We start from the raw sequence: 12,500 nt of genomic DNA on the forward strand, positions 1-12,500 counted from the left end.
AGCTGAACAATGCTAAAAAAACGGTTCATGTTGTGTTTTCCATAGTGGTTAAAATTATGGTGCATGGTTTTTGAAAGCTGATCCAAAGCATGTTAATTAATGTAAAACTGTTTAATTTTTGACTCATTAAAAAAAAAAAACTCTGTTGGGACTTATTTTCCAGGCATACTTTGATTAATCTAACCACTGAGCTACTGGATACTCTTTGGTGAGCAAGGGTGAAATGTGGGTCTTTGAGCTGCATCACGTAGCTAAAAAGTAAAATAGCGACTGACAGCATAGCTCATAACTGCATCGCGCAGTCACATTGAGAGCATCATTGAAATCCAGTTGCCTGTATTTCTGTGAACGATGATGAATTTTGATTAATTTACTATTTAGGTATTATGCTGACTTGCAAAAAAGGCGCTTTATCCTCCCAAGGTCAACAGGCAGGAGTCGACAAGGAGTTCATAGGCTTGTTTACTGTGCTGGATGAAAATGATAGTTGGCTTCTGGATGAAAATATTAAGGAATACTGCGGTAACTCGTCCACAGTAGATCGCAATGATGAAAAATTCATGGAAAGCAACAAAATGCATGCTATCAATGGCTACTTTTATGGAAATCTATTTGGCTTGGACCTGTGTCTTGGGGACTCTGTCAAGTGGCATTTAGCGGGGATTGGAAATGAAGTTGACATCCACACAGGTTAGTCTATAAGTTGGTAAAAAAATGGAGTGCAAGGAGAGGCTGTGTATTATCGTTTGGCGAATCGCTTTAAAATTTTAATACGATATGTGACATATTTGCCCATGTATACTTTCTTTCCATTTTCCCTTGTATTGACACATAGGCGGCCCAATCTCGCGTTACGCGCGAGACGTGGCTGTGAAAAGCTTCACACAGTAACAACACTGTTCAAGGCAATTTGTTTTTGCTTTTTGAGTTGGTTTCACGACGAAGGAGCTAAGAAACGAGATGTTATCAATGAATGAACGAATAAATTAATTTAACTCACTTTGTTTATTGTGTTTTGTCTTTTCGAGCCTTTTTTTGACTGTTTTGGGACGTTTTTGTTTGAGAGGCTGTCGTAATCTTCCTAAGACGAAGACAAGGCTGGACACAGCGATTCACGGAGAAATGTACTCGAAAGCCTTTTTGCTCGCTGAAACGCGAGTTCGCTGCGCAGGTTTTTTCTTCCAACGAAAAGAGCATAGTCTATTTTCTTTCCTGTCTGATCAGCTTGCTGAAAGCACTATGCAAGCAAGTGCTACTTACCCCTCTTGTACACCGTCGCATCCTGTTCGTGAAAATATACGTGGACTAACGTGGACTGTGGGGAAACGCTTTGTGTGTACGGGAGGGGTAAATGGCACATGCAGGCGGGCAAGATCCCTAATTTCAGTCCCGTAGTCGAAAAGACGAGCACAAGCATGTGTGGACAATTGTCCGGTCTGGAAATGTGAAGGAAATCTTTCTCATTCGAGCCGAACTGATAATGCTTCAGCAAGCTGATCAGGGAAGAAAACAGACTATTTTCGTTTCGTTGGAAGAAACAACTGCGCAGCGAACTCGCTTTGCGGCGAGAAAAAGGCTTTCGAGTGCATTTTTCCGTGAATCGCTGTGTCCAGCCTTGACCGCCTTGACCTTGTCTTTGGAAGATTACGACAGCCTCTCAAACAACAACGTCCCAAAACAGTCAAAAAAAGGCTCAAAAAGACAAAACAAAATAAACGAGGTGAGTTAACTTACTTTATTTCGTTCATTCATTGATAACATTTCGCTTCTTTGCTATTGCCTTGAATAGTGTTGTTGCTGACGTGACGCTTGTCACAGCCACGTCTCGCGCGTAACGCGAGTTTGGGTCGCCTATCAACCAGTGAGAGGGAAACCAAAACCAATTCCGACTTACACACCCGATTTTCCCGCGCTTTGAGCAAGTTACACGAAATTGCTACGAATTTGGATTTTTTCATTACACTGTTTGCACCTTCTGTGATTGGTCGAAGTAATTACTTCGGTATTTGTTTTACGGCACTCAATTGAAAACCGCTCTAAGATGCAACATGGCAGCACTTTGGTTCCGAATTTCCACATCTTCCCAATCCCTCTAGAAGTTGCCAGACAACTTCCGATCATCCACACATAGAAAGTGGTTAATCTTGGTTTTACGACGAACTCGTATCCATTGGGGTATAACATGGGCTATAACAGACAAGAGTGGTGACAATAAGTCCCCATGGAAAATTCCACTTTTAACGCTCTCAGCCAGTCTCCTTTGATGTTAGGACTGATTGCCACTTTTGCATGCCATTCGCCAACAACGCCGCGGCTGCACCACTATGTACTCTGCCACACTGAAATCATGGATTTGGGACCATATCAAAAGCCTTTGGTTTAGCTGTTTTGCCCTTATTATTAAAATAGCTGGTCGTTGGTACCAGGTGATCCTCTTTTACAGCCTTTCTGTTTCCTTGGTAACAGGCCTTCCCCTTCCAAAGACAAGGTCGTCTCCTACGAGATAATTAACAATTATTCCATGAGCGCGCGTTGGATATGAGATGGTAAATACCCAACGAGGCGCGTAGCGCCGAAGTGGCTATAACCAGTCTCATATCCAATAAGCACGAGTACATTAATTGTTTTATAAAATTTTCATTAAATTCTGAACTGTTTTAATTACATAACGACAGGATGTTGTCTCAGCTTTTACAAAAAGACCGACGGAATCAGTTTCCATATAAGGTCATTACGGTTTATGAGCTCATAACCGAGATTGAGTGAGCCAATCAGAACGGCAGTTAGGCAATATCCGAGATTGAAAAGTTAATAATTCGACTTAGCATTTCTCAAGTAATTGAAAGGCGTATTATGGGTTATAAATTATCATCATCGTCATCCCTTTCTCACAATAAGTGGTACTATTCTCGATTTCTCAAGAGTCGTCTTAAAGTGCCCACAACCCCAAAATATTTTTTTCGCTAAAATGAATCTTTGCACCTGTTCGAAACGCATTGCGGCCATTTTTTCCTTTTTCTAACAAATCCTGCCATTTTATAGGCTTCGAAAGTTGCGAAAATCCAAGCATCTTTGTTCACGACCGAGTCAGAAGGGGAGTTGGTCTATTCCTGTTTTGACGTCACAAACTGATCTACATTGCATTAATTCTTTGTAAAAATGCGTGTAAAGTAGATTGTGACGTCAAAACAGGAATAGACCCACTCCCCTTCTGACTCCCCTTCTGATTTTAGCGAAAAAAACATTTTGGGGTTATGGGCACTTTAAGAGAAATAGCCATTTTGGCCAAATCCTCTCCGAAGTGACTTCTTTGGTTTGGATCGCGAGATAATTGTACCTTACGAGAGCTCATGTGCTACGTCGCCCGTGAAGATTTTAGTCAGACGCACAGTGTAAGCGCACGGAGGTTATCGCGAGGAGCAAGATATCTCTTGCTTGCGTGTATATTTACTTGCTCGTTTGCGCGTGATTTGGGGCGTGTGTCTTTTTCCCAGGGCGCTTTATGTCTCCCAGGGAGCGAATAATGAGAACATTGCATTTGTTGGTATACGTGTAAGTTAAAGGTAAAACAAACCCTGATCGAGGCTTACAAGTGAAAGAGAATCATTGAATTATGCTGACTTGTTTGTTCTTTATGGAGCTGACTTTGGCTTAATTAAATGTTTTTTCCCTATATTTGTCATTGTTCAGCGTATTTCCATGGACAGAGTTTCACAATCGACGGCCATCGCAAAGATGTGGCCTCTCTTCTTCCCGCTACTTTTGTGACTGCGACTATGAAGGCGCAAAATCTCGGTCAGTGGATGCTTAACTGTCTCGTCAATGATCACTATAACGCCGGCATGTACACTTTGTTCAACGTCACAAAGTGTCCCGGGAAAACTGGCGCTGTGCCAACTGTAAGTGGCTCGAAAAAGAGAACATACTTCATTGCCGCAAACGAGATAGAGTGGAACTATGGGCCATCTAATGTCAATCAAATGGACGGAGAGAGTCTGACTGCACCTGGGAGGTAAACACTTAACTTGTGCAGTTCGATAAAACGTATTCGGCAGATGCCTATGAAACTTTTACCCCGAGTTTTTTTCTGTAAAGAAATATAGCAATAAAAGAAATCACCAGTGAGTTTTTATGTTTCTGCATAAAACTGGAGTTCTCCCATTAAGGAGACAGTTACCTTTTGGCAGAAAATGTTGTTTTAAGTCTTTTGGTTCTAATGTCACAAGCTAACATTAAAAAATAACGAATGATTCTTTGTTTTTTTTTTTCACTTTTTGCTTGTCTTTTCCCAGCGATTCAGCTGTTTTCTTTGAGCAAAATGACCAAAGGATTGGAGGAACCTATCTGAAGGCAATTTATGAAGAGTATACGGACCCCACCTTTACAACGAAAGTAGAGAAACCCGCTTATCTTGGTTTCTTGGGTCCGGTCATTCGCGCAGAAGTTGGTGATGTAATTGAAGTGGTCTTCAAGAACAACGTAAGGGACAGAGAACTCAGTCTATTAAAAAAAATAAATTAGGAATAAATAGTAAACTGACATAATCAAGTTCCAGAACACATTAAAGTTTGGTGCAGTTCGATCTCTTTGCTTTCACAAAAAAAAAAGAAAAGATATTTGCGTTCACGGGGTAGTCGAGTCAAGCAAGATGATTTGGTTTTGTACCGGAAGTGGTTACGTTGCAAGCTAAGTATCTGGCACCCAGGGGAGGTTTTCGGTTGGGTAACAACCAAGTTTTGAGAAGTGTCTCCCTAATTATCTGATGATCGCTAAAAATAAGATATATCTCTATATAGGCAAACCTAAAAGCAGAGCTCCTCAATTATCATATATTTACGTTTTTATTTTCAGATATTTTTTATAACTATTTTGCTTACCATACGACAAGTCCGACCTGCTCATTTCTATAAATTTGTCTACTTTCCCTTGCTCTTTCTTTCTCTTTTCGCCTTTTTTCGTCACATTTTTTCTTCCGCTGCTCGTCACTACAGTGTTTCTATGGAGATTGAAACCAAGGTTGTGATTGGTTGTATTAAACTACAACTTTGAATGTGATTGGCTTATTGAACTGTCCGATAACAACCTTGGCAAGTGAATTAGTGGAAAATAGCAGTTTTAAAACCAATCCCCATCGAGGAAATTGTAATTTTTATGATTAATATGTTTAGAGGAACTCTCTACAGAGACAGTTTATTCTCCGTCTTAATTTAATTGCTCACAGGCCACCCATAACTTTAGTATTCAACCACACGGAGTTTTCTATAACAAGTCGAACGAGGGAGCCCTGTACGAAGATGGTACATCCGGAGCTCAGAAGGCAGATGATAGTGTTCTACCTGGTCAAACTTTCACCTATCTCTGGACTGTGCCCGAGGAAGTTGGGCCAACTTTGACCGATGCTCAATGTATCACGTGGGTTTATCATTCCAGCGTCGATCCGGTTAAAGATACATATTCGGGTGAGTCTATGTTCCAAGCGTACAGGAGCTTGCAAGCGCTCGAGTAAAGGGACTTTAAGATTTGTGTCCACGACGTCGCTGAAAACGTCGCTTCAAAATATAACTTTGCACTATCGTCGGTGTTCGCGATTTTTCCTCCTCGATCGCGACACCCAATGCTAGCGAGGTATCCTAAAAATAAATTGGTACATGCTGTTTCAGAGCAAAAATAGAAAATGAAAGTTGTACATATGTGTGTTCATGTTGTCATCAAAACCTCAACTTTGGTGATTTCACGTCGTCATACAGAGCAACGCAAAAATATGTTCTCGAATTCGTGTCGCACGCACAGCACGATTATTTGTCCCCTTTTAACCAAAGATGATATTGTTTCTTGGCGTTGTCGCCGCGGTAGCTGTGGTCGTTGTTAAACTCCCTTGTGTACTCATACGACGCGCACTAGAAAACTGATCATTTTCCACTTTTCACGCACGCTCATTTAAACTCGTATCCCTTGACTAGTCTCACGGAAGAGTGTTTCTTTGCGGTGTTCGGATTTAAAAGATGAAACCAATCATGTTTTGTGTGTATATTTTTCTATCCTCGGTGTCGTCATTTTCATGTATTTTTGTGATATTTATGTCATTAAGTTGAACAGAACTGAAGATTTCTGATTTTATGCGGGGCAACCATATCCTAAGCCAAAGATAATGAAAAAAATCAATAATAATAATAATAATAATAATGGTATTAACAAAATTGTATAAACGTTCACTGGCTATATATAGTTAAAACTTTCGAGCTTTCGGCTGTCAGGCTACAGCCTTCAATGGATATGAATGGAAAAAATGACAACTACAATATATATATATATATATATATATTAAAACGGAAAAAAAAAATGTGTAAAAAAAAAGTGTGTCAAAAAAGAAAAAACAAACAAACTAATTGTTTTTTTTTTATAGAATAGAGTGTTGATTAGGGAGCGGCCTTGGCCTTCCTCATATATTCGTTTTTTTAGTTTCAAAGGATCTGCCAGTCTCGCCTACATAACTTCATGCGAGACTGGAAGATCCTTTGAAACTAGACTAAAAAAAAGAACATATGAGGAATGTGAAGTCTTACGCAAGAGGCTCCAACATCGCTAAACACGTTTGGTCTTCAAATCACTCTATTGACTTTGAAAATTCCCAGGAGATGGACAAGGGTTCTTCTCGTACCCGCAAGACACTAGAATCATGTATATATATATATATATATATATTTTTTTTTTTTTTTCCCCCGTGTTAATATATTCTCTTTATAGTCTCACCTATTTTTGTATATATTATAGTTGTCATTTTTTGCCATTCATATCCGCCGAAAGCTCGAAAGTTTTAACTATGTATAGCCAGTGAACGTTTTTACAATTTTTTAATATGTTTTACCCTGGCTACGGTTCCTCTATTTTTAAATAGTAATGGTGTTTATTCACAAAATAATCGCACCGTCTACAATACAGTGAATTGCACTTTTGAAGAAACTATTAAGACTACAAAATATAAATAAATAAAATCTATATGTGATAAAAAATATATACAAACATTTACTTTAAGTTTACTCTAAGTATACTCTAAAGGTTTCCCAACCCTTAATGTTATATACCATATGACTTTCTGCACATTGTTGGGAAAAAACTTGACTTATGTCTTTCGGTTCTACATTTGAATAACGAATAGTTGTTAGACTTACGTAACAAACGGCCGTGCACGCTAACCCTTGATGGAGGAACAAGGCTGTTAAGGCGCGAGCCGGGCATAAAAATCTTCTCGAAGGTCTTTATACAGATGATGTCGCGTCTCTCGTCCAAACGAGGGTATGAATCAAGGTATTGTAAAATTTTGTAAATTCTGTCTTTCCGCCAAACGGAAAAGGTTACTAAGTTAGTTGGGGATCAAACAGCGGTGCGTTTGTGTGTGGGTGCGTTGGCGCGTGCGTGCATTTCTCTTAGCCAATCATATTGGAAAAATGTTTTCTTGTATATTAATTCAAAGAAAACTGCGCAATGTAAACGATAAAGCCTTTGTTAAATAATTCTATCAAGTTGTACCGTGATTGAGTTTGATCGTCTGTGTGGGTTTTGCTAAGGAGGACTGTTTATAATGACTGACATCTTGAAAACCAGCGCGGAAGTCATCTTCATAGACAACTGAAAAGCGTGCTGTCAGTGGATTGTTTAAGGTCAGTATTCAGGTCACTTAGCTGATTGGTCAGCAGTAGCATGATGCTATTGGTTGTTGGTTGTCGAGCCACAGATCAACCATGACGTGAAGACTGTGAACAGCGATTGGTTCGTTTGGAGTAGTCTTTTATTTGCGGTCTATACCAATCTTCCGCGCGATCAAATTCCTTCAAAGTGTGCAATACCTTGGTTCAAACTAGTTGTAACTCTATGACATTTGCATTCGTAGGTTTGATTGGTCCACTGCTTACTTGCAAGAAGGGAGCATTAAACAACGACAAAACACAAAAGGTTAAAGAATTTGTGTTGCTTTTTACTGTCACGGATGAGAGCGAGTCCTGGTATCATGAGAAGAACAAAGAAATGAAAGCCAACGCAAGCCTCATAAATGACGGTAGGAGACCAATAATCTTAATAATAATGGTAATAATAATAACAATCGTCATCATCATCATCTACCTTATTTAAGTGAAGGGGTAGTTTCTAAAGAAACTGTGGTGCTGCGTCGGTGGGGAAGTAGTATACAAAAATTTGGTTTTATCAACGGAGTTGATAATGTAAATTGGCCACCGTACAGAGATTCTAAAAGCTGACGTTTCGAGCGTTAGCCCTTCGTCAGAGCGAATGGCGAAGGGCTAACGCTCGAAACGTCAGCTTTTAGAATCTCTGTACGGTGGCCAATTTACATTATCAACTCCGTTGATAAAACCAAATTTTTGTATACCTTATTTAAGTGTCAACTATATTTAGCGCAGAGGCACTAAAGCCTGGTTTTCATTTACGGCGCAAGCAAGCACAACCGCAAGCATAAACGCAAGCACCGTGAAAACGGCGTTGACGCAAGCATAAGCATAAGCGCAGAGTAGAGAACCAACAAACTCAACCCACATATTGCCGAGTCTGGGAATCGAACCTGCGTCACATTGGTAGGAGGCGAGTGCTCTCACCACAGCGCCATCCCTGCACCCTAAATAATGATGATGATGATGATGATGATGATGATGATAAATGGAAAAAAACAAATGGTAAGTGACCATGATTTGGGAATGACGCCAAACAAATGAATACTTGTTTTAATTTCCTTAGATGACGAAGACTACAGGGAGAGCAACAAAATGCATGGTATTAACGGATACCTGTACGCCAACTTGCCGGGGCTAGAAATGTGTTGGGGACAGGCTATATCGTGGCATCTGATTGGTTTGGGAAATGAAGTCGATATGCACACGGCCTACTTTTATGGCAACACCTTTACGCACGAAGGCAGTGTGAAGGATACAGTTAGCCTTCTTCCAGGTATTCATTAATTCCACGATGCCTTCTGTGAGCAGGGTATTAAAATTCACTTTCCATTTTCTTGCGAGTTTATATTTTCCTTACATATTTGTCTTCTCGGGAAGTTGTTTTCGAATAACTGTCGCCGTTGTTTGAAAACTTTCGCAACAATTTCAATTTTCCGCAATCAGCGCGGAAAAAGCTTCGGACCGTGGTCCGTATCGTTAAAAGCTGGACCAGTTACGAGCACGCTATTACCCAATCAGATTCAAGGATTTAGGATTCCGGCCCGCGGATTCTCGACTGAGAGTAGCCTGGGTAGCTGGTGGTATTTTTGGCACGAGAGACAAATTAGCCAGCGGCGAAGCCGCGCGGGGAATGGGGCGCTTCGTTAATTTGCCCTTCGCGCCAAAAACAAAACGTAACAATGACGCCAGCAAAGATTCCCTCATTCGCCTTATTCCAAAATGGCCGTTTTTTAGTGTTCTTTTGTTTGCTTGCAAATTAGCCGTCGTTGCCTCGTTCTTAAACTTAAAATTTAAAAGAATATTTAACCTTGAACGAGACAACAAGGGCTAATGTGCAAACAAACGAAAGGATGCTAAAATGGTGGCCATTTTGTAATAAGGTGTATATAGTCTTAAGGCCTGGCCAAACGCTCGCAACATTTCAACGCAACACCTTGCAACATTGTTGCATGATGTTGCCAAATGTGTTGAACGGAGCTGGCCAAACGCACGCAACATTTTCATCATTTTCAAGGCAAAATGTCAATGTTCATGTGCCCCAGGCCCCTGGTGCGCAAGAAATGAACCTAACGCGCATGCCCTAACGCAAGAGTGTTGCGAAAACGTGGCCAAACGAGTACAACATGATGCAACATCCAAAATGCTGCACAAAAAATTTGACCGTTTGCAAATTTGATCCAACATCATCCAACATGTTGCAACATTTCGCAACAGGGTGGCCAAACGTATTCAACATGTTGTGCGCAACAATGTTGCAAGATGTTGAGTTGAAATGTTGCGAGCGTTTGGCCAGACCTTTACAGAGAACAGAACATTGAGCAGATGGAGTGTTTCCAACCCTAAAACTTTGCAATTAGTTTTCTTTTCTTGTTCTTCGATCCTTGCGATTTCATTCTACTTGTAATCGTGGCTTGACTTCAAAATTGCATTTTTTGTGAGAAGCATGGTTAATAATTATTTTTTTCAGGTGTTTTTGCAACATTAACGATGACTCCAGATAATGCGGGAGAGTGGGCACTAGTCTGCAGGACCAACGACCATTATTCAGCAGGGATGCAAGCTAAATACGTAGTCCGCAGCGAAAATTGTGCGAATCGTCCTGACGTGACGACTTCGGGGAAAGTTCGTCGCTATTATATAGCCGCTGTTGAAATAGAGTGGGACTATGCACCAACTGGAATGAATGTCTTAGCAGGAGAAAAACTGGAGGATAACGAGTTAGTAAAATCTAACAGTCTTACTGGCCCCAGTTTAATGACTACGATCCGATAGTTTCTATCTGTGGCAAATACTTTATTTGGCTCATTGCACGTAGCCTTGAATATGCACTCTCCAAGCACATCTGACCGAAAGCGTTTATATAGAGGATATTACATGGCCGCGCGGGGATACGAATGTTATCTTCGAGCACGAGAAGATAAAATTCGTATCCCCAAGCGGCCATGTAATGTTCTGTTTATTATATAGATACAGGAACCCGTGAGTAGGAGCCTCCATGTGCACTATATCTTTGAGTCAACCTTTGCCCGTATCTTTCTATTTTTAGAACCAACCCTTCAGCAGGAGACTGACATTTACATTAATTTACATCAATTCGCATAATTTGCGAACATTGTTTTTGCTATTTTTGTCTTCGTTAGACAATGAATTTATTCTGATTGGCTATTTTAAACAGCGCGTGCAGTGCCGAACAACTCGTGGCGTTCTAAAAATAGAATATACGGGCAAAGGTTGACTCATAGGGCTTGTATGGGGGAGGCAAGCTCTTACTGATGGGCTCCTGATAGACATTGATGAAATGTCCAGATTTAAAACAACGTGTTTTATTCATTTTCAAAATGATGAAAAAGTGGTCACCAACCGCTAAAACACGCATGTTGTGTAACATGAAACAAGATACAAAAGTTATGTATAATTTTGCAATAAAAATGTTAATGTAGTAGAGAAGAATTATACTGAAGCACAAAAGTATCTTACAATGAAGACGAAGCTCGCGTTTTATTGGCTAATCGTGTTCGTTACCATGACGACACCTATATTCTCACATGTGAAAGATAAAAATGATATCTTCACTGGGCGCGGTGAAGATATGATTTTTTTAGTAAAACCAGAAATCCTGGTATTTCATCATTTTCTATATAATAAAGTAATAAAATGGTTGAGTGTGAACTATATCTTGTACTCTGGATAGTGACGTATCCACGGGATAAAGTTATCCGGGCTTTGAACAATGGGGGTCTGATCAACACAGTTTATTTCACTAGTAGACTGCTGTAATAGAGCAAGTTTCAATCGAGTGTCGTAAAACCAAAACCAAAACCAAAGTAATTACTTTGGCCAATTAAAAACTACGGAGACAATCCAGTAAACCAATCAAAACTCGAAGTAATTACACGTAGCCGACACAAAGCGCTGGAAAATGTGCACGCGCAAGCCACGATTGGTTTTGGTTTTACTTCTGATTGGTAGTAAAAATGGCGCGAGAACTTTGAACAAATCACTGACTGAAGTAATGCAAAACCAAAGCCATTCTCAAATTACTTTCGACACTCAATTGATACCATACGATAACTTTATTTAGAGAGAGAGAGACCCGGTTAACCTTTTACAGTTTTCTAACTTACGGCCCTCTAGCCACAAAGGACAGACCACAACACTGGGAACTCCATGCCCTAGGCTACTCTTCGGTCCGGCCGGAGTTTTTGATCCCGCGACCTCCTGCACTCAGTAGTCCGATGCTCGACAAACTGAGTCAAGCGTTCAGCGGTCTAATGAAGTAAGGGTGGTCGCATGGCTGATTCATTTGAGTGTGCGTTGACCCCACTCATGCGCAAACGCAAGAGAAATAACATGCAAATGAATGAAAAGTTTTTCATTCAGCCTAGCGTTGTTGGCTGCCGAGATGGGGAGATCTTTCACGTCATTTCTTCTTTTGCTCTAGAGTTTGCACAAAAAAACACCGATGGCTTCGAAAAAATTAAGATGTCATTCCTGTGGTATAAACTGTTATGGTTGACTCGCTAGCTGAGGTACTTCGTTCACATCGAGGTTTAACCCCTTTCAAATGTCGTGATTTATTTGTTTTTCAGAGATTCAAGAACTTTTACCCAAAAAACAGACAACCGAATTGGACGAAAGTACAAGAAAGTTGTGTATCGCGAATACGACGCACAGTTCAAGAAGGAAATGTCACGGACGACTGCTGATAAACACTTGGGAGTTTTGGGACCAATGTTGCACGCTGAAGTTGGAGACACCATTGAAGTGGTTTTCAAAAACATGGCCTCTCGAAAATATTCAATGCATCCACATGGGTTG

General features: G+C 40.4%; 1 protein-coding gene across 1 annotated transcript in view; it reads left to right on the forward strand.

The window, feature by feature from the left end:
- Nucleotides 1-12,500, forward strand: part of LOC137999653 (hephaestin-like protein) — a 48,623-nt gene that overhangs the window by 20,457 nt on the left and 15,666 nt on the right. The window contains exons 3-10 of the mRNA XM_068845498.1: nucleotides 382-690; nucleotides 3,691-4,012; nucleotides 4,293-4,479; nucleotides 5,222-5,459; nucleotides 7,889-8,053; nucleotides 8,746-8,955; nucleotides 10,150-10,399; nucleotides 12,272-12,500. The exon at nucleotides 12,272-12,500 is cut by the window's right edge and continues 8 nt beyond it. Of these exons, the coding sequence (XP_068701599.1) occupies nucleotides 382-690; nucleotides 3,691-4,012; nucleotides 4,293-4,479; nucleotides 5,222-5,459; nucleotides 7,889-8,053; nucleotides 8,746-8,955; nucleotides 10,150-10,399; nucleotides 12,272-12,500 (1,910 nt within the window). The remainder of the gene's footprint in view (nucleotides 1-381; nucleotides 691-3,690; nucleotides 4,013-4,292; nucleotides 4,480-5,221; nucleotides 5,460-7,888; nucleotides 8,054-8,745; nucleotides 8,956-10,149; nucleotides 10,400-12,271) is intronic.

The sequence above is a fragment of the Montipora foliosa genome, chromosome 4 (genome assembly GCF_036669935.1).
Source record: "Montipora foliosa isolate CH-2021 chromosome 4, ASM3666993v2, whole genome shotgun sequence".
NCBI classification, from domain to species: Eukaryota; Metazoa; Cnidaria; class Anthozoa; order Scleractinia; family Acroporidae; genus Montipora; species Montipora foliosa.